This window comes from Lygodium microphyllum, chromosome 22 (assembly GCF_053477565.2).
Source record: "Lygodium microphyllum isolate KBCC chromosome 22, Lygodium_microphyllum_v1.1.10, whole genome shotgun sequence".
NCBI lineage: Eukaryota > Viridiplantae > Streptophyta > Polypodiopsida > Schizaeales > Lygodiaceae > Lygodium > Lygodium microphyllum.
The window spans coordinates 135,409,244-135,432,394 of record NC_141156.1 but is presented as its reverse complement, the minus strand read 5'-3'; the positions used below and the strand labels follow the sequence as shown (position 1 = coordinate 135,432,394).

Genomic DNA, 23,151 nt, shown 5'->3' with positions numbered 1-23,151 from the left:
GGTCTATTTCATCTATGTCGATCTCTTTGAACATGGCATTATCATACATATAAAAGTCTCTCTGTCTATCTCCAATACGTGCATTGAAATCTCCTACTAATAATATGTCCCCAATGCTAGCATATCTCATGCTATCCTCATAAAGTACATCAAAAGGAGATCCATCTCGTGTGGCATAGGTAGAATTTGCAGGAGGAAAGTAATAAATTGCGATGAATATATCCCGTGGTCTTCCTACATGTATCCTAATCCATAAATATCGTGCATCATCATCATGAGACATCTTTGCATTTACAAGGGAGGCTTCCATCATAGTCTAGTGGCTCCAATGAGGCCCTTACAGCTTCAAAGAGGGGTGACAAGAAGTAGTAGTCGAAAGCCCCGTGTTATGATTGTGGTAAGAAGGGACATTTGCACAAGGATTGCAAAGAGTTAGCAGCTTTGAGCAAGAAAACCGAGAAGAAGAAGCAAGATCCAGACTCCTCTGCTGAGTCATCCTCTTCCTCGAACTCCAACTCGATTCCTACGGCCAAGGCCAAGGTCAGGGTCATCTTTTTTAGACCGCAAGAAGGGCTTGGCGGTCCCTCCTCCTTTTGCTTTCTAGTATAAGTGATGCAATCATCCCCCACAACTCTCTAGTGCCAAAGAGTCAGTATAAAAAGAGAGGGGAGGTAATCGATGTATCAAGCAATCATTTTATGCTAATAGAAGCATACTCTTGCAAATATGTGTACTTCTATCTCTCACCACCCATGCATCACTATCTTTCTCTTCTCATTCTTGTCTCCAAACTTCTCTTCACTCTCCCCTTTCACCCCATACTTCACTCTCTCTCCTCTTTCCTCAGGACTTCCTGTATCTAGTCCCCCATCTCCAAACTTCTCTCTCTTCCCTCTTCTCTCTAGACTTCACTTTCTCTCTCCTCTTTCCTCCAGGCTTTCTACTCTACCTCTACTTCTCTCCAAATTTAGACCTCTCTCTCTCTCTAGACTTCACATCTTGTCTATCTTCTCTCCCAACTTCTTTGTCTCCAAACTTCTCTACATGACTTCTCTTTTCCCCAAACTTCTCTGTCTCCAAACTTCTCTACCTCCACATTTCTCTTCCCCAGACTTCTCTACCTCCAAACTTCACCCTTTCCCTGAACATTTCTATCTTTGGACTTTTTGCATCCAAACTTCTCTATCTAACTTCTCTGCACCATTTTCCCTCTTCCCTCCAGACTCCATTTTCCCTCCTAGACTTCTCTCCCCTCTTGGTTAAATCTTCCTTCCCAGTCCTCTTTGCATTAACAAGCAACGTCAAGGAATTCGGAGGCATATTCATTGATTGCAAAGCTGGCATATTGCTCTATGGAACCCCCCCACACCTTGTACATGCATCATCACACAACAACCAACCCTACAACAGTCCTAGAGAGTTTGTCTACCCCATAAGCAAAACCCTAATTTGGGAGGATCCACACACCTATAAATAGAGAAGCTGCCCACCATTCAGTCTTATTCCTTGTCTTGCAAGTTTCAACCATCAACTCTCCCTCCAATGGCTATCAAGTCCATCACAACTATTGAGACATCATCACCAGCCCCTAGTGCCTTGTCCACTCTAGCTCCCTTGCTGTCCAACCACTTCCAATGCATGCTGCAGATTGCAATTACTACAATGTAGGCTCAGGTAGTATCATCTTTGTTAGGCCCACGACTGCTGCACCTTTGTCCCTTGCATGGCTAAATTATGCATCTAGGAGTTAGCATAAACTATTAGTAAAAAGTCATACCTTTTGAGATTATTCTTGTTCTTTTCTTTCTGTAAAAAGTGTACGATGTTGTTAGAAAGTGTGTGGATAATGGATCAAGATTTTAGGTGTGTCATTCCTTTGTAGCCTGTTTTCACCATTGGTAAAATAGGCAAATACACCTGGCAATCTTGCAAGTTTCTAATGAATGAATCGTGGGATTAAGGATAATTTTTGAAATCCTCAAATAAGAAAGAAGATAGGCTTTCTTTTCAAGACAAAGAAGGTTATCACAAGCAAATCTCTGAAGGAGCATTTCCAGCACGAATGTATGTCAAAAGGGAACTCGTTTCCTACAATAATATTGACTAGATCCAAAGCAAGGCAATTGCAGAAATTATAGGAGCAGTTACACAGGGAAGATGAAGATGCCCCTTCACATCACAATAGCAGTGAAGAGTTTCAGGATATGGACGAATAACAAAGTGTTGATTTGAAGGAGTCAAAATGAGAGAATGCAAGGAATGAGGACAATGAAATACCCATCTACAACCCTTTGTTGTTTATGAGTACCCCAACTCCTCAATTATAGAGAAGGTTACAAAGTTTGATTGTAGATATAGCAGCACTATTGTGTCAAGCCAGAGTTTCTCACCGACAGTTGACCTTTGATCTGTTACCAATTGAAACGGAAGAAGCAAGCAACATCAACGTCTAATTATATGGCTCAACCAACCCCAATCCCCAAAGTCCAAGGAGTAAATTCTTCAAGATGAAAGAAGTAAGACCCTAATTGTCTTGTCATATTGCATAGTTCGAGAAAAGATGGATGGCAAGTGGATATGGAGCTGATTTTGATGATGATGTCAAGAAACAATAGTTTGCAGCAACATTCAAGTGGAAGGCAATGGATTGGTTCAGTGGCTATGGATTGGATAACTTTGATAATTATGATGACTGCAAGCAAAGATGTTTGGAGAGGTTTCGGTTGGATACGATAGTAGATGGCATAATGGCCAAAATTAAGCCCTTGTAAATGACTATTGCTTATTTCATCAAGGGGCTGAATAGAGAACCAGAAGTGCTGTTGCCAACATAGAAATTGATGCCTAGAATTATGATTTTGATGATTTAGCGCAATCTGCAGCTAGAGTGGAGAAAAGGCTTGGATTAAGCAATCAAGGAAGAAAAGTAAAGAAGGCAGTTTAGAATCTAAGGAGGAATCAGATTCAGAAAGAGAGGATGAAGATCTGGACTCCAGCTCCGAATTGGAATCAGAGGAGTCGTATGGTTCAGAAGATGAGGACAGCAAGAAGAAAAAGCAGAGTAAGAAGAATAAAAGTAAGAAGGATGCAGGATTATCTAAGACCCAAAAAAAAAAAAAAAAGTAAAGCTGTGTCCAAGATCTTTGGCAGCTTAACAACTTCTTCCTTTACAAGACGGATGACCACTATTATTCTTGCCCATGTTTCCCATCAGTTGGCCAGATAGGAGCAGCCACAGCACGGATAGCATCTGCTTTCTAAAGAAGGCATTGTATGGTCTGAAACAGTCACCCAAAGCTAGGTACCATTAGCTCTTTCTACCTCAAGAGTCCCCGAAGGCTGAAATTGGAGCCAACCATTACGTCTTTGCAGCAGATCCATTACACATTGTCTCACATAACCATGCATCACAATTCACCTGAAGGTTTACATCTGAAATGACCAACTCAGGGTTATTGCATTGTTTCTCTTGATATTAAGGTTCATCTCGAGCATATCATCTAAATGTCTCAGTAATAGAGCTATTCCTAGCATGATATCACTGAGTGAATGTCACAAGCTACAGTATCAATCCTAGAAGCGCATTGATTGCAGATGATGCTTCAGAACGTTGCATACGGCATGTGCAGCTTGTTGGCTCCTTTGCTATACCATATTAACACTGGGCCTGATATTTCCTTTGTTGTAAGAATGCTGCGCTAACTCTCATATGCACCTCATCCACTATGCATTCTCCTCCAAAAACAATAGCAGTACAGGTTGGCACACATCTTAGGGTTGCATCTGCATGTACACTGGTCACCTGAACGTGAGACACTCAAAATTGTGAAATGCCACAAGTCACTGCCCTGCATAACAGCTGGTCCTAGGCTGCTGTGTGTACACGAACTGAATTAATCATGCCTTCAAAACAATGATGCACTGTACTTCCACCATTTAGCTAAACAATGGCTTTACTATGCAGTTAGGGTTGAACTAGCAGTCTAGAGTCCGGTAAAACTTTTTGCAAGTCTATCTTTTGTACTAATCATTTATTCACTGCCAAATGAGGTCTGGCTTCTTGTCAGTTCTCACCAGTTCAAGGTCAGCATATCCATGTATTGGCAATCTCTAATTTCGCTCACAATAAATTAAAACATATCTATTTTTTAGCAAACTGGATGAATTGAGGTACTTAGTTGTGGTAAACGACAAAACTCTCAGTCAGACTTGAAATTGGAGAACCAAGAAAGAATTCTTCTATTGCCTAAACCAACCTGAGGCACCCAAGCTTTGAGTTTATGATCCCATTTATAAACAGTACCATCATCATCTGTAAACTCTTCTTCCCCTTCAGGTGGTGAACTAGGTCCAGCTTCATCATCTGTTGTACCATCTTCAACTGCCTCCTTGTCCACCTCTACACTGTGAGAGACTTTGCCACCATTCTTTCCTTTCGCTGCTTTCAACAATGCAGCATCCTCCTCTGCTTTTTTTATTTCTTCCTGCCACAGTCTGAAATCATCATCATTACTTCCTCCTGTGTTCAGGGGCTCCTCTATTCTTCCCTTTTGATCCTGTATAACCTTGTCATGGGCATGCTTTAATTTAGGATTGTGACTTATCACAGATGCAGCTAAATCAACTATGGAGGAAAGTGGACACCAATCAGTTCTCCCATCTTCCCAGAGTAAGGAGCTCTCTGTCAAATAGCCTGCTGCATAGTGATCTGCAAAATCAAATGGAACATGGACCGTTACATAGTCAATAATTTTCAAGATTTTTAAAAACTGGGGAGCTTGAGTAAATATTTCTACTGTTATGGACCACTTTGTCTCTGCATCAAATTTTACCATCAGTAAACCTGTCCCAGCTATTAAAATGCATTCTTTAAACATGACAAACTGTCAACATTTCCATAAACAAAAGTAAAGATCCTTAGGCCGCCATACTATCATGTTGCTATCCAACTGCACAACTGGAACTTCCAAAAGCTAAACAGTAGTATGGGTTTGTTTATTGGCATGAAATGATAAACAGGTTAAATTTACAAATTAGATTGTCGTCCTTGCAACAGAATCAAAATCATACAAAATCTGATTCTGTGACACATTGTTGACCATAGCAAACACAACAGGAAATATATAGCCGTTTCCAATTGTAGTACTCTAATTTTAGATCATGGATACAAGAATAAGCAATAAAGTGAAAGTACATACACATGCTCACCTTGCAACTCACTCACTGTATATGGCCCATAGTGATTTGATTCTTCACCCAAAACATACCACCTTGCCAAATGCTCTGACTCTACTGTCATTCTACCTGTAACATACAGTCACAAAATCAGAGCACACATAAAGACATTCTACTATCACTGCACCCCTTACATGTCCTGACACAATTAACACATGCATGAGAGTACAGATAACAAGACCAAGTTCAGCCTAAACTTTCCTCTACAAATCATACCTTATTACAGGAGCAAAATGCAAGATAGTTCAAAGTTGAATACAGCATGCAGCAGAAAATTACATGTTGTTTGGTATCTTTTAACATGCATTGTGAAACAAAAATTTTACTATCATTTCTTATTTGTGCCTAATCGGAGGTGATTTATCTTCCTTATTTTTGCAAAACATGGAACGATCATTTATACAAGGTAGGGTAGTCTAATAATTTGGAGACTTAAGGAGCACGTTATCTATTCCTATGGCACCTCTCTTTCATAAGGTTCTGACAAAAACCAGCTAGACACCAACCTCCATCATTTCATTGGCACACATTCAAAGTGGCCTCCATTATTTGAGGATTGCTTTTGACATAATTGATGTATGTTGTTTTTTTCTTTCTTTCTTGACTTAGCATGAGCATGGCATCTTTTTATCACAGTAGAGGTATTTTGAGCCATTAAAATTAAGGCATGCATTAATCTCAAATTTACATGCATAATGCCTAATTTAGACTCCTTAAAACAGCCCCAAAAAGGAAATAAAAGCATTTCAAAAATAAAAGGTTCTATTTTTTAACAGGACAGATGCGCAAAAATCCTCTGTAGACTATGATGCGGGCAATGGGCATCCCATGCATCCTTGATCATTCAGTCAGCCCTTGCTCCATCTTGCCAACCACGCTCTCAAATATGCCAATGCCATCGTTCTAGAGGCATTGCTTTGTATTTCAGAGGAGCACCCACATGCTTAATTGCCACCCAGCTGCCACTCATTCAGCACAATTAGTTGATTTTGATTCATTGTTGGAAATTGAAATGACGATGATGATGCAAAATGTAATGAACATGAAACACCAAACTCATTCTAACTTGAGAAGCAAAATTAAAAGAAGGAAAGAAGGAAGAAGAGTTATCATACTTTTCTTTATAATCACCCCTTCTTGTATTAATATACATGAGTGGATCTTCAATGGGCACCTCTTAGATTGATTCATGTTGATCTTTGTGGGCCAACATCCATTGTTGCCTTAAATGGCATGCTGGACTTCTTTTTGATACTGGATGATCATTCTAGACATATGTGGGTATACTAGTCCGATGCATTTACCTATTTCTCTGCTTGGCAACTGCTAGTTCATAACCAAACTACTCGTCCTGTAGGATACATAAGGAGTGATAGTGGTGGCGAGTTTAGCCCCCACGAGTTTTCCGAGTTCCTACACTAGTATGGAATCTCTCAGCAACTCATCTCTACCAACTCCCCCTCTCAGAATGGAGTCGTAGAGTGTAGGAACCAGACCATTATGAGCACGGCACGCTCTATGCTATTCGTAGCAGAGCTCACCTGAGCGCCTTTGGGTCAAGGCTGTTAATACTTTGATATACATCCTCAATCGATGCCCAACTGTAGCTATCCCTCAGAGGACTGCATATGAGGTATTTTTTTGGCCCTCCACCTGTTATTTCTCACTTTAGAGTCTTTGAGAGTAGTACATATACACACACCTGATGATAAGATAGGAAAGCTCACTCGTCGAGTTGATCTCTTGATTTTTGTAGGATTCAGGGATCCTTTCACCAATTTCCACTCGGAGGCCCCTAGCAAATCTGCCCGACTTGCATCTCAAGCTTCATTTGCATCCCTATTTACAACTGATTACATAGTGCATTCTGAGCTACAGATTGTGGCTAGGAAGCTCTTCCGCACCCCCAATGGTGCAAGGCCATGGAAAAGAAGCTAGAAAGTATTGATTAAGATGAGATCTGGACCTTGCTAGATGACCCAAGTCACAAGAAAGTTATCGAGACAAAGTGGATCCTTAAGACCAAGCTAAAAGCTTATGAAACTTTTGACAAATACAAGGTGCAAGGGTTTCCACATAAGCAAGGCATTGACTATGAAGAGACATTTGCTCCTACTGTGTGGTTGACATTCTTTTGTTCGTTTGTTGCACTCGCTGCTCACTAAGATTGGCTGATCTATCAGATAGATGTCAAAAGTGCTTTTTGAAACAGTTATTTGAGAGGAGAAAGTCTATGTGGAGCAACCACCTGGGTTTTCTTCTACTGACCGAAAAGATAAGGTCTTTCGCTTGTGTAAAGCTCTTTATGGGCTTAAGCAAGCACAATAGTCTTGGTTCCAAAGGATGGATGAGTTCCTTTGAATTCACAGATACCATTCTACCCCTTATGACCTGAACTTATATGTCCATATCACTTCAAAGGAAGTCGGCTATATTCTGCTTTATATAGATGATTTACTTATCATTGGTTTAGATTCTACTACCATTGCAGAAATTAAGGCCAAGCTTTGTGCTACTTTTGAGATGATCAACCTCGGTTTGTTATCTTACTTTTTTGGGGATGGAGATTATTCGATCTACGGGATGTATTTTTGTCACAATAAAAGTATGCTCTTCAATTGGTGGAATAGTATTGCCAAGATCAGACATGGCATGTGACCACAACTCTTGATCCCACTATCCACTTGTCTAAAGATACCCTAATTTAGCCCTTCAACGAGCACACCTATAGATATGTAGTAGGAAATTTACTTTTGTTAATTCATAATAGACCAAATTTCGCATACTCGATTAGTTTTCTCAATCGGTATTTTACTGCACCTAGGATGTCACATTGGATTGCATGTCTTCATGTTTTGAGATATTTGTGGTGTACCTATTCTTATGGCCTAACCTATGGTTCTGGTTTTTGTTTGCAGGGTTATACAGATTCTAATTGGGCAGGAGATCCTAACACCTAGCCTTTCCATGGCAACTACCTCTTTACCTTGGGCTCACCTCCCATCTCTTGGGCCAGCCGTAAGCAAGAGAGTGGCGGCTTTCACAATTAAGACTCAGTATAGGACTCTTTGATGGTACCACAAAGGCCATCTACCTGAAGAGCTTACTTGTGATGCTTCAATCCCCATGTGCTACACATTGTCCTCTACTACAAAAACCAAGGTGCAATTACACTAGCTAGTAACCCAATCATTACACCTCAAACACGTCACGTGGCATGTTGGAGTTCAATTCCATTTCACCAAAGAGCACGTTTAGCTAGGCACCATATGCTAAGAGTTTTTGCCTTCATCATAGACAATTTTGCAAACATGTTGACCAAAGTGATCAATCGGCCAATGCTTCAGTATTTACTACCCAGTATTGGCTTGGGTGCTTTCTCCCCTACTTCTTCAAATTAACAAGAAAAGGGAGCTTCTCTCCAACTTTCCCTTCCAATTTGAGAGGAGCCGGCTTTCTTTTCTTGGTGGTGACAAGATGTTGTTTACAATTTCTTTTTGATTCTAACATTATCTATATTGTACTTTGTATCTTCATCTACATCATTAGGATGACTATAATTGTAAAAGGATACTTTGGCAAGTGAACAATTCCCTTGCGAGGGCACTATCCACATGGCACCGTTGCATCGCCTTTTGCATAAGCATGATCACACTTGCATTGCCTCTTGCATAGCCCTAGTACATCGGCATTCTACTCTTGTAAACATGCATATGTGTGCATTTAAATTTTATCCCTTTTTCGTCTTTGACGTGGTGGACTTTGGATCCACATACCCACCATATCTACCTTCATCCAAACTTAGCCTCTTTCCTTCATCATCAACACCTAGCAATGTTGGGATAGGTTGGTTATATAGTCCATTGTGTTTCCATCAACCTTTGCAAGACTTAGTAGGCCACTAAACAACCACTGAGCACCCTTTGTCCAATACTATGTCCTCTCTAGATTAAATACTTAGGGATATCTATCGCCTCTATAGTATTGGTAGTTCACTAGGCAGCTGACGTACACCCTTTGTCTGATGCCCTGGCTACTTTAGGATGGAATGCTTTGGGAAAAGAAAAGAATAAGGGCTTGTGCTTCTTTCTAGTCCCTTTTTAATTCCAGCTTTGAGCCTAAGAGGAGGTGTTGAGCTAATGTGCCATTAGCTTTAATTTAACAACCCTTAACTCAAGTTAATTAATGAATTTTATCCATTCTTTTAAACTAGGAGCGGTTCAAGAGTTTCAATGTCCCACATGGAAACCCTAATTTGGGAGGCCCCAAACTCTCTAAAAATTGATACTCTACCCTCCCACTTAGTTCTTGTTTTTGCAAGTTTCAAGGGCCCTAACTTCATTGCCCACACCCCATTCGCAGAGGGCATCTCAACCAAGGCTGCCTGACACTGTCTGTATCTATTCCGCACCTATTTCCAGCCTTCACCATACAATCTACACCATCTACTACTGGTTGTCTAGCCTTGATGACTACTGTTGCTCACTCTCCCAACCATCCCCAACTGCCAAATGGCACCATCTCCTGTATTTGGACGTGTTGGCTGCCGCCTAGCCCTCAGCGGTAGCAACTGTTGCATTTTGATCTACTAGCTACCGTATAGCCTGCCACATCATCACCAGTTGCTGCGTTTAAAATGTTTTCTCTTCTTTGCATCCGATATTGATCCCCCATCATCCTTTACTTAGAAACTAAGTGGGGCCCTTGTACCTCCCCCACCTAGGAGGTCACCCATTCCGATATTGTTCATACCAATGCATGCCTAATTGGAAGTTTCCCGTAATTGGGCTAGCCATCTAGCTCCCAAAACCTTAGGGTGAAGGATGACCTCCAATCTGTCCAATTATGGAAAAAATCCTCCATTTGGCCTAGGATTCAAACCTAGTCTCAACATATTGTCGTTGCACCAATAGTGAGCTAGTTTTCTCTAGAAAGAGTGGATTGCTTTCCAACACCCCCCCTCAAGCCACACCCTAGTTGAGGTCCTAGTGCCACCCAAGCTCAGCAAAACTTGAGCTCTAATACCAAGTTAGAAACTAGGTGGGAGCCTTTGTACCTCCCCTTCCCAAGAGGTCACCCATCCCAACATTGTTCACCCCAGTGCACGCTTAACTGGAAGTTTCCCATAATTGGGCTAGCCATCTAGTCCCCAAAACCTTAAGGTGATGGATGACCTTCGATCTATCCAATTATGGAAATCTTCCTCCATTTGGCCTAGAATTCAGACCTAGTCTCAACACATCGTTGCTACATCAATAGTGAGCTAGTTTTCTCTAGCAAGTGTGGATTGCATTTCCAACACCTTTGTTGCATTTGTTGTTGTTCGACATCTTGGAGGCTGCATTGCTACAATTCCGAATCCGTCCCAAGTACAACACACTCTCTAGCTCATTACCTCTACCTCAGTCCTCGAGACATGAGAGTTCGAGGTACAATATTCCTTCACAACATATATGTTTGCTACATGAGCATTGTATTATTCAGATTCATTCATTTATGATCTTCACTATGTTCATTGTCTCTGTGTTACACTAGCCCTAATTGTGTTTTGTTGAGTTTATGCTTTGTCGAACACTTCTATTTATGTTTCTGCATTAGGGTATTTCTTTACAAGTGCTACATGTTGGCGCTGACCATTGCAGTCTTGTATCTTTCACCCATTGCAATCAGTTTGATCCTTCTCTCCTACATTGATTCAGTCTCCTCCATGCGTTCACTTTCCTTTCCACTATGCGCTTTCACAAGGTATCAACGAAGAGAAGCAATCTATTGGAGTCCTCTCAGCAAGCTAAGCACTTTGCATTTTAAACAAGAAGTGTTCTTCCCTAACTCGTGACTTCATTTATTGCAGAAACATGCCTATAACTACTTGCATTTCAGAGCAGGCAACCTCCTTGGGCTGCCTACTAACTAGACAGCGCATCCAACCTTTGTTGTGTCAGAAGTGGAGCAGCAATGGAAGCGTAAACATATGCTGTAATAAATTGCTGAAACACAAGACAAAAGAGAAAGGGAAAGAAAGAACACAATACAAATGAGAACTCAAATGTATATACTGGAAATGGAATCCATATATAAAACACAACACTGTTGCATACAACAGTGACTCACTGGCTGCGTGGGCACCAGCACCGGCACTGGCACTAGCTCCTCTCTCCACAAGACCTCCAGGTAGCGAACTGACTGAATGAGGAGCCCAAAATATATAGGCATGAATAATGCCATAAAATATGTCAGGTCAGTCAGCATTTAATGCTGGTCAACCAGCAATAAAAACCCAATATGACCATAAAATGACACAAATAAAAATGCCTAAATATCCTAAATAATCTCCCCAGCCTCTGCATGCACAAACTCACACATGAGCTGATATCTCTACTAACACTCTCTCTCAGATCATAGGTGATCTGATACAACACAATTGTACAATGAGAATGAATCATAAACCATACAACATAGAACCACCAAGTAGAACCATGGATACCCAAGCAATGCGTGATTAAGCCACCACCAAGGTGCCTCAGAGAGAACCTGATGTTGATGTCGATCGTACCAGCTCCTGAAGATAGAGAAGATAATAGCAACTCTCAATATTTGTCAACAATGCCTCTGATGTAGCACACGTGACTATCCTATCACCAATGCCACAATGCATAAATGACCATGGATCCCCTTTCTTTGTCCAGACCGCAAAGTGTCCCCTCATGTGAGCTCCAGACGAAAGCAACCCACTCTCTGTCAAATAACTAGCCCATCATTAACCTGGATGTCAATCCCAGTTCCAAGATTTGAACTTGCCAACAGACTTCGATCAATGCGTTAAGGACATCCCTCTCTAGATCCTGTGTATCTATATAGAAATATAGATGAGGCACGGCTGCCCCATCTTACCACCCTCTCACACTCCCTCTCTGGAACTGGAGAGTCATAAGGGATGACCTCATCACCACCACTAGAAAGCAATTGAGGAAGGGGCCACCAAGCCCTTCCCACGATCTGAAGAAGAGGATCCCTTCCACGCCTTGGACTTCGCCTTGGCCGAAGGATCAGAGTCGGAATCTGAGACAAATGATGACTCATTGGAGGAGTCTGCATCCCCCTTCATCTTCTGCTCCTTTTTCTTCCTGGAAGCTGCTAACTCTTTGTAGTCCTTCCACAAATGGCCCTTCTTGCCACAGTGGTAACATTGGGCCTTCGACTTCTTCGTCTTCGAATCCCTCTCTAAAGCTGCAAGAGCCTCACCTAAACCTCTATAATGTGACAGAAGCCGCCCTTGTAGTCGCAAAGTCGCCTCATGCTTAAGTAGCATCAAGGACATATGAAGAAAATTGACAGGAGTCGTAGATGTCTGCACCCGTAAAGCATTCGCCACTCCATCAAACTCCTGAGGAAGCTTATAGAGTACTATACCAACAAGATGTGCCTCTGATAGGGCAGACTGCATAGTCCGAAGCTGGTCCTAGATCTGGGTAACTCAAAGGAGGATTGATTGGATCAATCTTTGGTTTCAAACTTCAGTTGTTGTTGGAGCTGGCCATAGAGAGTAACAGCCCTCGTGGTAAAAGAAGCCTCGCACATCAGCTACAACTTCAACCATACGTCCGAAGCTGTCTTGCAGGAGGTGATCGCCAGTAGGACTTCTTTGGAAATACACCGAAGTAAGGCCGAGTAAGCACCGGCACCATCCGAATCCAATGTAAGTACAGCTTCCTCATGGTTGTCTTCATCAAAATCAACTCGAACAAGAGAAGGCCGTTGAGGACGAGCAATAGCTTTGCAAATCACGTACCATAACCGCTTCTAGATGAACCAAGCCTTCATGACCGCACTCCACGTGTGATAATCAGATCCATGGAGCTTGTCATGAGTGGATGTGCATGGAGGAGCCATTTGTAGAGGATTTAGAAGAGAAGTAGAGAAAAGAAGGTATATGGAGAGGGAACACAGCCAAACCACAAGCACAGACTGCAAAAAATGAGAGTTCACATACAGTATAACCCAAAATCTGACCAAAATAAGACAAAAGCTACTGCAAAAAGTCAAAAACTGCCAGAAACAGCAAAAACAGCCTGAGAATTCAGTCGCCCAGCCAGGACGAGATGCAAAAACACCAAAACACAAGCTGGAATTGACACGCAGGCAGTAGAGGGGTTGACGCAAGCTGTACAGATGCTGACATTAGCAAAAACACAAGAAAAATAGGTTGCATAGTTGGAGCAGCAATCGCCTAATCAGCAATGGTCAAAACAGTCCTGAAATCAGCAAAGAAAATACAGCAGGGGCATAGAACCTAAAATCTGATACCATGTCAGAAGTGCACTAGCAATGGAGGCATAAGAAACACAAGACAAAAGAGAAAGGGAAAGGAAGAACACAATACAGATGAGAACTCAAATGTATGCGCAAGAAATGGAATCCGTATATCAAACACGAGACTGTTGCATACAACAATGAGTCACTGGCTGCATGGGCACCGGCACCAGCTCCTCTCTCCACGGGACCTCCAAGCCAGGCGGTGAACTGACTGACTAAGGAGGAGCCCATAATATACAGGCATGAATAATGCCATAAAATATGTCAGGTCGGCCAGCATTTAATGCTGGTTAGCCAGCAATAAATGCCCAATATGACCATAAAATGGCACAAATAAAAATGCCTAAATATCCTAAATAATCTCCCCAACCTCTGCATGCATAGACTCGCACATGAGCTGACATATCTGCTAACATGCTATGTGCAGGCCAGTCCTGCATTTTGTGCAAGCAGCCACTGTTTATGCAAATAGAGGTGACATGATGCTTGTTCAATAGTTTAAGCTTGGGTAACATTTGTAGGTGGTTCTTGGGACATGCTAGGACTAATTATTAAGGTTGAGGGGCCCAAGGCCAAGCAGAGAGGGTGAATGCTAGTGCAAGGTGAAAAGGGCGAGGTGGGGGAGGACACAAAGTTGGGGGTGGCATAATTTGACATAAGATATTTGACCCTTGCTCCATCACGTAACCTTTTGGTAGGCATCTAGACTCCAAATCAATGCTCAATGTACTCCAATAGCTGCTAAAATTCCTGTGAAATTAAAAGTGATGCTATAGCTAATCCCCAGAAGTGCTCCAGCCTGTCAACTGGTGGACCTCCCTTATGCTGCAGGTGGATGGCTTCCTGAGCTTCAATCCTTCTCTTCTAGAGCTTAAGAGAGGCTATGATGGACTAATTTCTCACAACTGGCTTCCATTGTGTAGAAGTCATATGACCATCAGAAGCAACAATATTAACATGATAGCCCAATCCGCCAGTAAACATGAATGTCTGTACCTGCAAGGTCAGACCTGGTCAGCCATTCTTGATCTTCTGTAGCTGATCAGGGACACGAGATTGACAGGAAGCACAACACCACTTACCAGTACTCAAACATTGCATGTCTAAAACCCAGCAACAGGCATTTGAAATGTATCACAAAGTTTGTACTGCCATCAAATGCAGACATTAAGCATGTCTGAGCCGAATGCCACATTTGGCTCCCAAGGTTCTTAGTCTTCCTTTCTAATCACATTAATAGAAAGCATGGATGCAGGATTGGAGCAAGGAGAAGAGAGATTTCTCAAAGTTCATGCCAGCTTGTAACATCCCCAGGGATCCCGCATCAACATGCAAGCCAACATTAAGTAGTCTAGATGCTGTAGAGATTAGAGGAAGACATCCGTCAACTACTCACCAACATGTACAAAACAGTAAAGAAACCTGACAATCCTTCTGAATCAATTCAAGTTACAAATTAGCAGTCATTACAAATGCACGGAATGTGTTGACACATTCTCGACACATAGTTTTCAAAAAAAAAAGGGGGGCAAAACAGTTGCAAACGGGCATGAAAACACCAGAAATGATCTATTCCAGTTTCGTATATTCAGAATTTGACACCCTTTCCTCATAAAACGAAAATTTCTTACAGATTGAAACCTTGGGGTGGAAAGTGATTTTAAGATGCAGTTGGCGCTTTATTCTGAATACGATTACTTGCCTGACAGTACCCACAACTCCTGTAAATCAGTCCTTTTCTTCTGTCACGATACCGGAGGAGGTAAGATGTACCTGACAGTATTCACAGCTCGTGAAATCGGTCCTTGTTTGTCGGACGATACCTGAAGTACCTGACAAGAAGAAGAAGAAGAAGAAGAAGAAGAAGACGATAAAGAAGACTTACATGCCAGGGGGTTGTTTCCTGGGTATGACGCTGTCACGGAGATGGCAATTCCCTCTGACGTCGCAGCCAGCGGAAGAGCTTTTTGTCGAATTGAGTCATCAACTTTATAAACAGTGCAAGTGTTGCGATCTTAGTTGCCATAATTGCTCTTCAAAATTGGAACTGCACTAGAGCATGAAAACGAAGCATACAAACATATATATAATTACATCAACTAAACTAAGGCTCATTACCTGCATTAGCTCACTTTGCAAGTATTAACCAGTTGAAGTTTTTTTAAAAGAGGTTGGGTGTCCGTAGTCTTCTGTGACCTATTATTTACATGTTAAACAGTTACAGTTCCCATCCACTTTTGGATGTGGAGTCTCCTCTATTCGATTTGTAAAGTGATGGACAAGAGTGCACTTTTTAAATTTGCCACCAATCAAAACAATTATAAATATATTATTTTTTACTTTTTTGCAATATGTGTCTTTTAGGTGTAAACTGCACGAGCTGGGAGGGGGCATGGTTTTACAATGGCGGGCATGATGGCTCAATGGTCACGGAGGCAACTGGAGTTACCGATGGCCACACATATAAGCTTTAATAATTTTAAAGTTAAAGCTCTAATTTTTTTTAAATTATTACTCCCAAGCCCCCCATTGATATGGCGAGGGCAAGGGTATTACACTTACCATCTAATTCTGCAAGCAATTGCACAACAGTGATATGACCAAAACAAAATTGAAATGACTACAAATCACATTGCAAAATACTTACAAATTGATATCAATGTAATTATATGTACAAAGATGTAGTATTCTCCCCTCCCCCTTTCCACATGAACAACTATTAAGGGGGGGATGGATTTTAAGGTTGAAAAACCTCAGAAAAAAATTTTGAAAAGAAAAAGATGAAATCCATCGACGAGCTGTCATCGATTGGATGCGCCACCACCCCCTCAACCTCAAGATTGTGTGATTACTATTAATCATCAAAATCATCGAGCTATTGAGCGTTAACTCCAAGAAATCCAATTGAGACTATGGATGAGAAGATGCCATCAATGAACACGAGAAGATAGGAAGAAGCACCACCCGATGAGGGTATAGCCTTAGGCTATAAAGTCAAGGCTAGCCTAAGGCATAGGCTAATGCCTTGGTATCACCTGCTTGTTGCACAGAGAGAGAGAGAGAGAGAGAGAGAGAGAGAGAGAGAGAGAGAGAGAGAGAGAGAGAGAGAGAGAGAGAGAGAGAGAGAGAGAGAGAGAGAGAGAGAAAGGGAGGGAGAGAGAAAGAGAGAGAGAGAGAGAGAGAGGGAGGGAGGGGTGAATAGGTGGAGAAGAAGAGAAGGAAAGAAGAGGAAGAGAAGAGAAGAAGAAGAAGAGGAAGTGGGGAAGAAGAGAGAATGAGAAGTGGATCAATGGAGAAGAAGAGAAGAGGAGAAGAGAGAAAGAAGAGAAGAGAAGGAGGGGAAGAGAGAAAGTAAAGAAGATGAAAAGAAGTACATCTTAATAAGAAAATGATGGTTCAATTTATCCATTAGAAAACTTATTAAGTTTTATGGTGCTTGTTAATGTCCCTGGACTACATCGCGACTCAGGGTCTCTACGTCTAATACGTTTGTGAGCAAATAGAGGGTTCACGTGGAAAAAGATGAAAAATCAGCCACGAAAAAGCACACAAAAATGAATTTTGCAAATTTCATCAGTTGGAATGAAAGGCAAAAAAAAAGGAAAATTGTTCATAATGAGGAGTCGGATATACTTATAATGTCAAAACACAGTGTCGACGAGAATAGGAGCCATTCATATAGAAAAAATGGTAAAAATACACCCGAAAATGGGAATAAAAATTATTATGGAAAGATCCATTAGTCGAAACTAAGAGGAATGAAGACACAAAATGTCCGTAGGGAATTGCCAGATATAGAATAGATAAAGTTGAACGTGGGTCTCGGGTGGTAAGGCACGTTCATATGAAAAAAACAATAAAAATGAGCATGAAAACACACGTAAAATTTAATAATAGAGGAGTGCCACTTTGGCTTGCAAATGTCTCATTTACATTATTTTCTTTTGTACCCTAACACAAGTCCTTCCTCTCCTAGCGAAGTCTTGATCCCACAAGGAGCCACCAAACTATTTAGAGTTCAAGTTGAATCTAGTGCCACGGATGTCTTCTCGCGATAGCCCCGAAGAGATGGTATTCTAGAGCAAAGGGCATGGGAGCTATCACCGCAATCACGAACGTAGTTGATATGCCATCACATGTGACACATGACTATATTCCTTCATAAATCAACATTCATTCAATATATGGGTAAGAATGTAAATTAATTTTTTTAATTTGGTAAATAAATTATAACAAAAGGAAATGTTAAAACATGTAAATGCTATTAAATTAGAGTTTTATAATTTGAAGTTAGGATACATTGAATTGCATTGGGTAAATTATCTTAAGTTGCTTATAAACAAACAATTGTACCAAGAATAATTTCTTTTTACATTTATAACTTGTGCAAACATAGGGAAATGTGGAAAGTTGCATTGGGAATAATTCTTTTTTGTTATAAACACGAACTTAGAACTAAATCAACTATGGTGGATGCAAATCAAACACACGATACTTTATTAGAATAAGGAATTGTAACTCAAGTGAATTAGGTTCCAAGCTAGATTAGCTTGGACTCATAAACACAATCTTGAGTGACTCAAACTAAAAAGGTACCATTATTTTGAAATGAGTGTCAAGTACATGCCTTTAAAGCTTTTTGGATAGTACCACTTTTGTTCTCCATGCTTATGGGATTTTGGATATCTCTTCCTAGAGTTTCTAGAGCTTCCATATAAAGCCACTTATGGGCAAGCCTCTTTTGGGCATACATCATTTGATTTCTCAACACCCCCCCTCAAATGATGAGTCTCTACCCTTGTTGTTTTTGCCCCCCCTACATGTAAACATGGACCAGGAGACTAGCTCTTTGGCAGCCTAGTCAAGTTAAAGCTTGAAACTTTACATCTTAGTGCGAGTTTTTACATCCACTATGGGAATAAAGATCCACTAAGGGAAGACAAGATCCACTATGGGAAAAACATTTTGTTTGGTCGTAGCAACGGAAAGTATTGGCCACACACATAAGCTTTAATAATTTTGAAGTTAAAGCTCTAATTTTTTAAAAATTATTACTCCCAAGTCCCCCCATCGATATGGCGAGGGCAAGGGTATTACACTTACCATCTAATTCTACAAGCAATTGCACAACAGTGATATGACCAAAACGAAATTGAAATGACTACAAATCACATTGCAAAATACTTACAAATTGATATCAATGTAATGATGAGTACAAAGATGTAATATTCTCCCCTCCCCCTTTCTGCACAAACAACTATTAAGGGGGGGATGGATTTTAAGATTGAAAAACCTTAGAAAATTTTTTGAAAAGAAAAAGATGAAACCCGTCAATGAACTATCATTGATTGGATGCGCAGCCACCTCCTCAACCTCAAGATTGTGTGATTACTATTCATGATCATCAAAATCATCAAACTATTGAGCATTAACTCCAATAAATCCAATTGAGACTATGGATGAGAAGATGCCATCAATGAACACGAGAAGATAGGAAGAAGCACCACCCGATGAGGCTATAGCCTTAGGCTATAAAGCCAAGCCTAGCCTAAGGCTTAGGCTAATGCCTTGCTATCACTTGCTTGTTGCACATAGAGAGAGAGAGAGAGAGAGAGAGAGAGAGAGAGAGAGAGAGAGAGAGAGAGAGAGAGAGAGAGAGAGAGAGAGAGAGAGAGAGAGAGAGAGAGAGGAGGGAGGGAGAGGTGAATAGGTGGAGAAGAAGAGAAGGAAAGAAGAGGAAGAGAAGAAGAAGAAGAAGCGGAGGAGGAGGAAGTGGGGAAGAAGAGAGAACGAGAAGTGGATCAATGGAGAAGAAGAGAAGAGGAGAAGAGAGAAAGAAGAGAAGAGAAGGAGGGGAAGAGAGAAAGTAAAGAAGAAGAAAAGGAGTAGATGAAAAGAAGAGGAGGATAGAGAGGAAGAGACTAAAGAAAGAGAGGGAGTGAGACGAAGCAGCAAGAGGAGATCATCTTCAATCGCAAAAGAGGAGCACCACTCTGGCTCGCAAAGGTGTCATCTACCTTATTTTCTTTTGTACCCTAATGCAAGTCCTTCCTCTCCTAGCGAAGTCTTGATCCCACAAGGAGCCACCAAACTATTTAGAGTTCAAGTTGAATCTAGTGCCACGGATGTCTTCTCGTGATAGCCCCGAAGAGATGGTATTCTAGAGCAAAGGGCATGGGAGCTATCATCGCAATCACGAACATGGTTGATATGCCATCACATGTGACACATGACTATATTCCTTCATAAATCAACGTTCAATCAATATATGGGTAAGAATGTAAATATTTTTTTAATTTGGTAAATTAATTATTACAAAAGGAAATGTTAAAACATGTAAATGCTATTAAATTAGAGTTTTATAATTCGAAGTTAGGATACATTGAATTGCATTGGGTAAATTATCTTAAGTTACTTATAAACAAACAATTGCATCAAGAATAATTTCTTTTTACATTTATAAATTGTGCAAACATAGGGAAATGTGGAAAGTTGCATTGGAAATAATTCTTTTTGCATTTATAAATTGTGCAAACATAGGGAAAGGTGGAAAAGTTACATTAAGAATAATTATTTTAGAATTAATAAATTACGTAAATATTAGGACAAGTGAACGTTATATTAAGAATAATTCGTTTAGCATTTACAAATTATGTGAATATAAGGATTTTTTTTGTGTTTACAAATTTATTAAATATCAAGAAATAATCCCTTAATATTATAAACATAAAAATTTAGCTTTTTCTTGGTATCAAAAATTCATTTAAAGTAAATTAGGATAGTTAAAGTAGTAATAAAAATTTATTGATTAAGAGTACTTTTCTTTAAGGAAGGAAACCTCATTACTATTAATTAAGTTAAAAATTATGATGTACACAACTCATTAAAAATCATTAAATCAAATCTTAAACCTAGGATATTCAAACCAATTTGCTTGCCAACATGACAAAGCGAAATATGTCTCCTAGATTATGAGATAATAAACAAGGATGATATAATTCTCCTTAGAAAGAATAAAAGGCTAAGAATTCCTAGGGAGAATGGACTTGCTTTGCAGACTCACGTAATCTCCAAAGAGAAATTGTGATTCCAAGACCCGATTAATCCTCATAAATTAGGATAAATTTTAGATCTGTAATGAGGTTAAGTGGCCAATCTTTACAAGAGTTACGAGTAAAAATTGGAAAAAAAGACTAACAACAACCAAGGAAAGACCCAATGAAGAAAAGTTAATTGTAGTTTAGATCTCAAAAAAGAGGGACTTAGGAAAGGCAAATCTAAATAAAAACTAGGAATAACCCAATAAGATAGGAAGAGGACCAAGTTGGAAAGAATTGCCTCTAAGTTAAAATCTTGTTCAATTGCCTCTCTATTTGTTAAGAATATTACTTGAAGAAGAATTGCTTGTACTTGTAACAATGCATACAAGTTTAACTTAATGCACTTCGAAAATTGATTGAATAATAAAAATTTGTAATACACTAAGTCTGCGACATAGTAAAAAGGAAAGCGTACTAGACCTTCCCTAAGGCTAGTTGTAGGTCTATTTTCCAAGGGGGAACAAATTGTCGCCTCTAAGAGTTTTGCACTGACCCCAATGGCGAGAAGTTGCTCTGTAGGGGAATCCTTGGGCAAGAGGAGTCGAGGGTGCTAAGGGGTCTCTCACCAGTATACTCTTAAACTCCTAGGAACCATCCAAGCTCCTATGTGACTCAGGATGGATTTCTTGATGTCTCGGGTAGAAATCTTAGAGAAATAATGGCCTTCGTGCCATTCTTCCATATGGGAAAAAGGTGAACACTTGTATAAATTAAAAAAAAAACTTTTAAAAGGATTCTTTTCATTGTTTGTGTGTTGTGATTTTAAATTACATAAACGAATACTGTGATTCAAAGAGTTAATTAAGGAAGTTGATTTTATGTGTACAACTTAAATGTATTAGGTAAGTAGATAACTAAAATTGCCCAACCAAGGGAAGCAGGAGGATGTGATTCCTAATGGATTTGCCTTAAGGCAAGGTGGTTTTAGTAAGTCGAGAGCTTCTCACAAATTTGATGCATCAGAGTATAGGAAAAATTAACTCTTAGAAACAATTAAGACCTTGACTCCATATCGTTCTAACAGAATGAAGTGAGACTTTGCCTTGCAGCTAGAGGGGTCAATGTGCTCATACTCCCTCTCATTTCTCACTCTCCTTAAACCAAGTGCAATATGAGTTGGTTTCAGTTTGACGAGTAATCTAGTGCAAGTAATTGCTCAAAGACCTAATGTTGGGGGTAAAGGCACCTTTGCCTAGCCGCTCGTGTATTACTACACTGACAGTCACCGCCAGTGCACACTACAGGTGGCGGGCGCCCGTCACCGTCACTTTATTCTTTATTCTTTTAGTGACAGTTTGAATAAAGGAAGGCCCAGTCACACATTGTGACTATTGGAGTTCCCATTTCTAGTCTCTCCCTTTCTTGCTCTTGCTCTCCCGCCATAGCTCTCGAGTCCAACCTTCGATCCGTCGCTCCCTTTCAACTGGTATCAGAGCTTTGCTTTTCGACTCTTGAGCTTGGTTCGTGGCATTCTCAGCATCCCAATGACTCCCTATTTGCATTGGGTCTCCTTCCCGGCAGCCATATCTGACTCCTTCGAGCTCCTGCCACTCCCCGGCTTCCCGAGCACCTTCCTGGCATTGTTGGGCACCTTTAGGGCATTACATCAGAGGTATTTGATCATTTTCTTCAGGGTTTACTTCAGTTCTCAGGTCTCACAGGCTGTAAACAAGATTGGGGTGGCCACCATTGAAGCTCCCTTGCTTTATATCTCACTTGCCTTTGAACAAAACTTGCTAGAGCTTGTTTGAGGCCTTCGTTGGCTTTAATCGGACCCCTCCGAAGCTTGGCCACCATTTTTTGCAGCCCCAGGACCAGCATTTACAGTTGGTAGAATCACGCAGCCCTCCCATATGTATCTTCAGCATTGACAATCACAACCGCATCTCTCCCCCTCCATTGGCACTTGGAAAGGCTCCATTTCAGGCATATGAACATGCTTTGATGCTTGGTTTTGATGGTTGATGTGTTGGTATAGCATTTGGACTGATTTAATGCTGTTTTGGGACTGTTATAACAGTCCACATGCAGTTTATGGCAGTGTTACATTGACATTTGATGCTGCAGCTTGTTTGGCATTGTCATTTGATGCTCGATTGGTCCCGTTTGATGCCTGGATGTTAGGGGAATGTATGCCTATTGTTTGGCAACCATTTGGAGCTGATTTTGGTGCTGAAATTCTCAATTTTGAACAATAAACTACTGTACACAGTTGGGCTGAAGTCATTTTACTCATGTATACTTATGCCTATGCTTTTCCGGCTATGTTTCGGGCATATATGGTGATGTATTGACACTTGGGGCTCGACATAGAGCTTGGTTTTGATTTGGGATCGTTGGTTGAGCTTGAGCTCGCTTTGCAAAGCATTTGGATGCTCTGTCTTGGATGTACTTATGGCATGTATGTTGCTTATGTCTGACCGGTCTTGGCATGCTTAGCCTATGCCATTACTACATGCTAGTTACATTGTTTGGAGCCTATTACTATTGGAGCTCGGTCTTG

The 23,151-nt window shown here is 40.7% G+C and overlaps 1 protein-coding gene across 9 annotated transcripts in view; it reads right to left on the bottom strand.

Moving 5' to 3' along the window:
- ELF9 (RNA binding (RRM/RBD/RNP motifs) family protein) overlaps window positions 1-15,602 on the bottom strand; it is an 80,612-nt gene extending 65,010 nt beyond the window's left edge. For 5 of the 9 annotated variants that reach the window (XM_087662913.1, XM_087662908.1, XM_087662914.1 and 2 more), the window contains exons 1-4: window positions 15,434-15,602; window positions 15,247-15,321; window positions 5,209-5,300; window positions 4,257-4,708 (exon numbers count right to left, since the gene is read on the bottom strand). In XM_087662913.1, the coding sequence (XP_087519039.1) occupies window positions 4,257-4,708; window positions 5,209-5,299 (543 nt within the window). In that variant the 5' untranslated portion in view covers window position 5,300; window positions 15,247-15,321; window positions 15,434-15,602. The other 4 variants (XM_087662909.1, XM_087662910.1, XM_087662912.1 and 1 more) reach the window with 4 other exon arrangements.
- Between the last annotated feature and the right edge of the window lie 7,549 nt (window positions 15,603-23,151).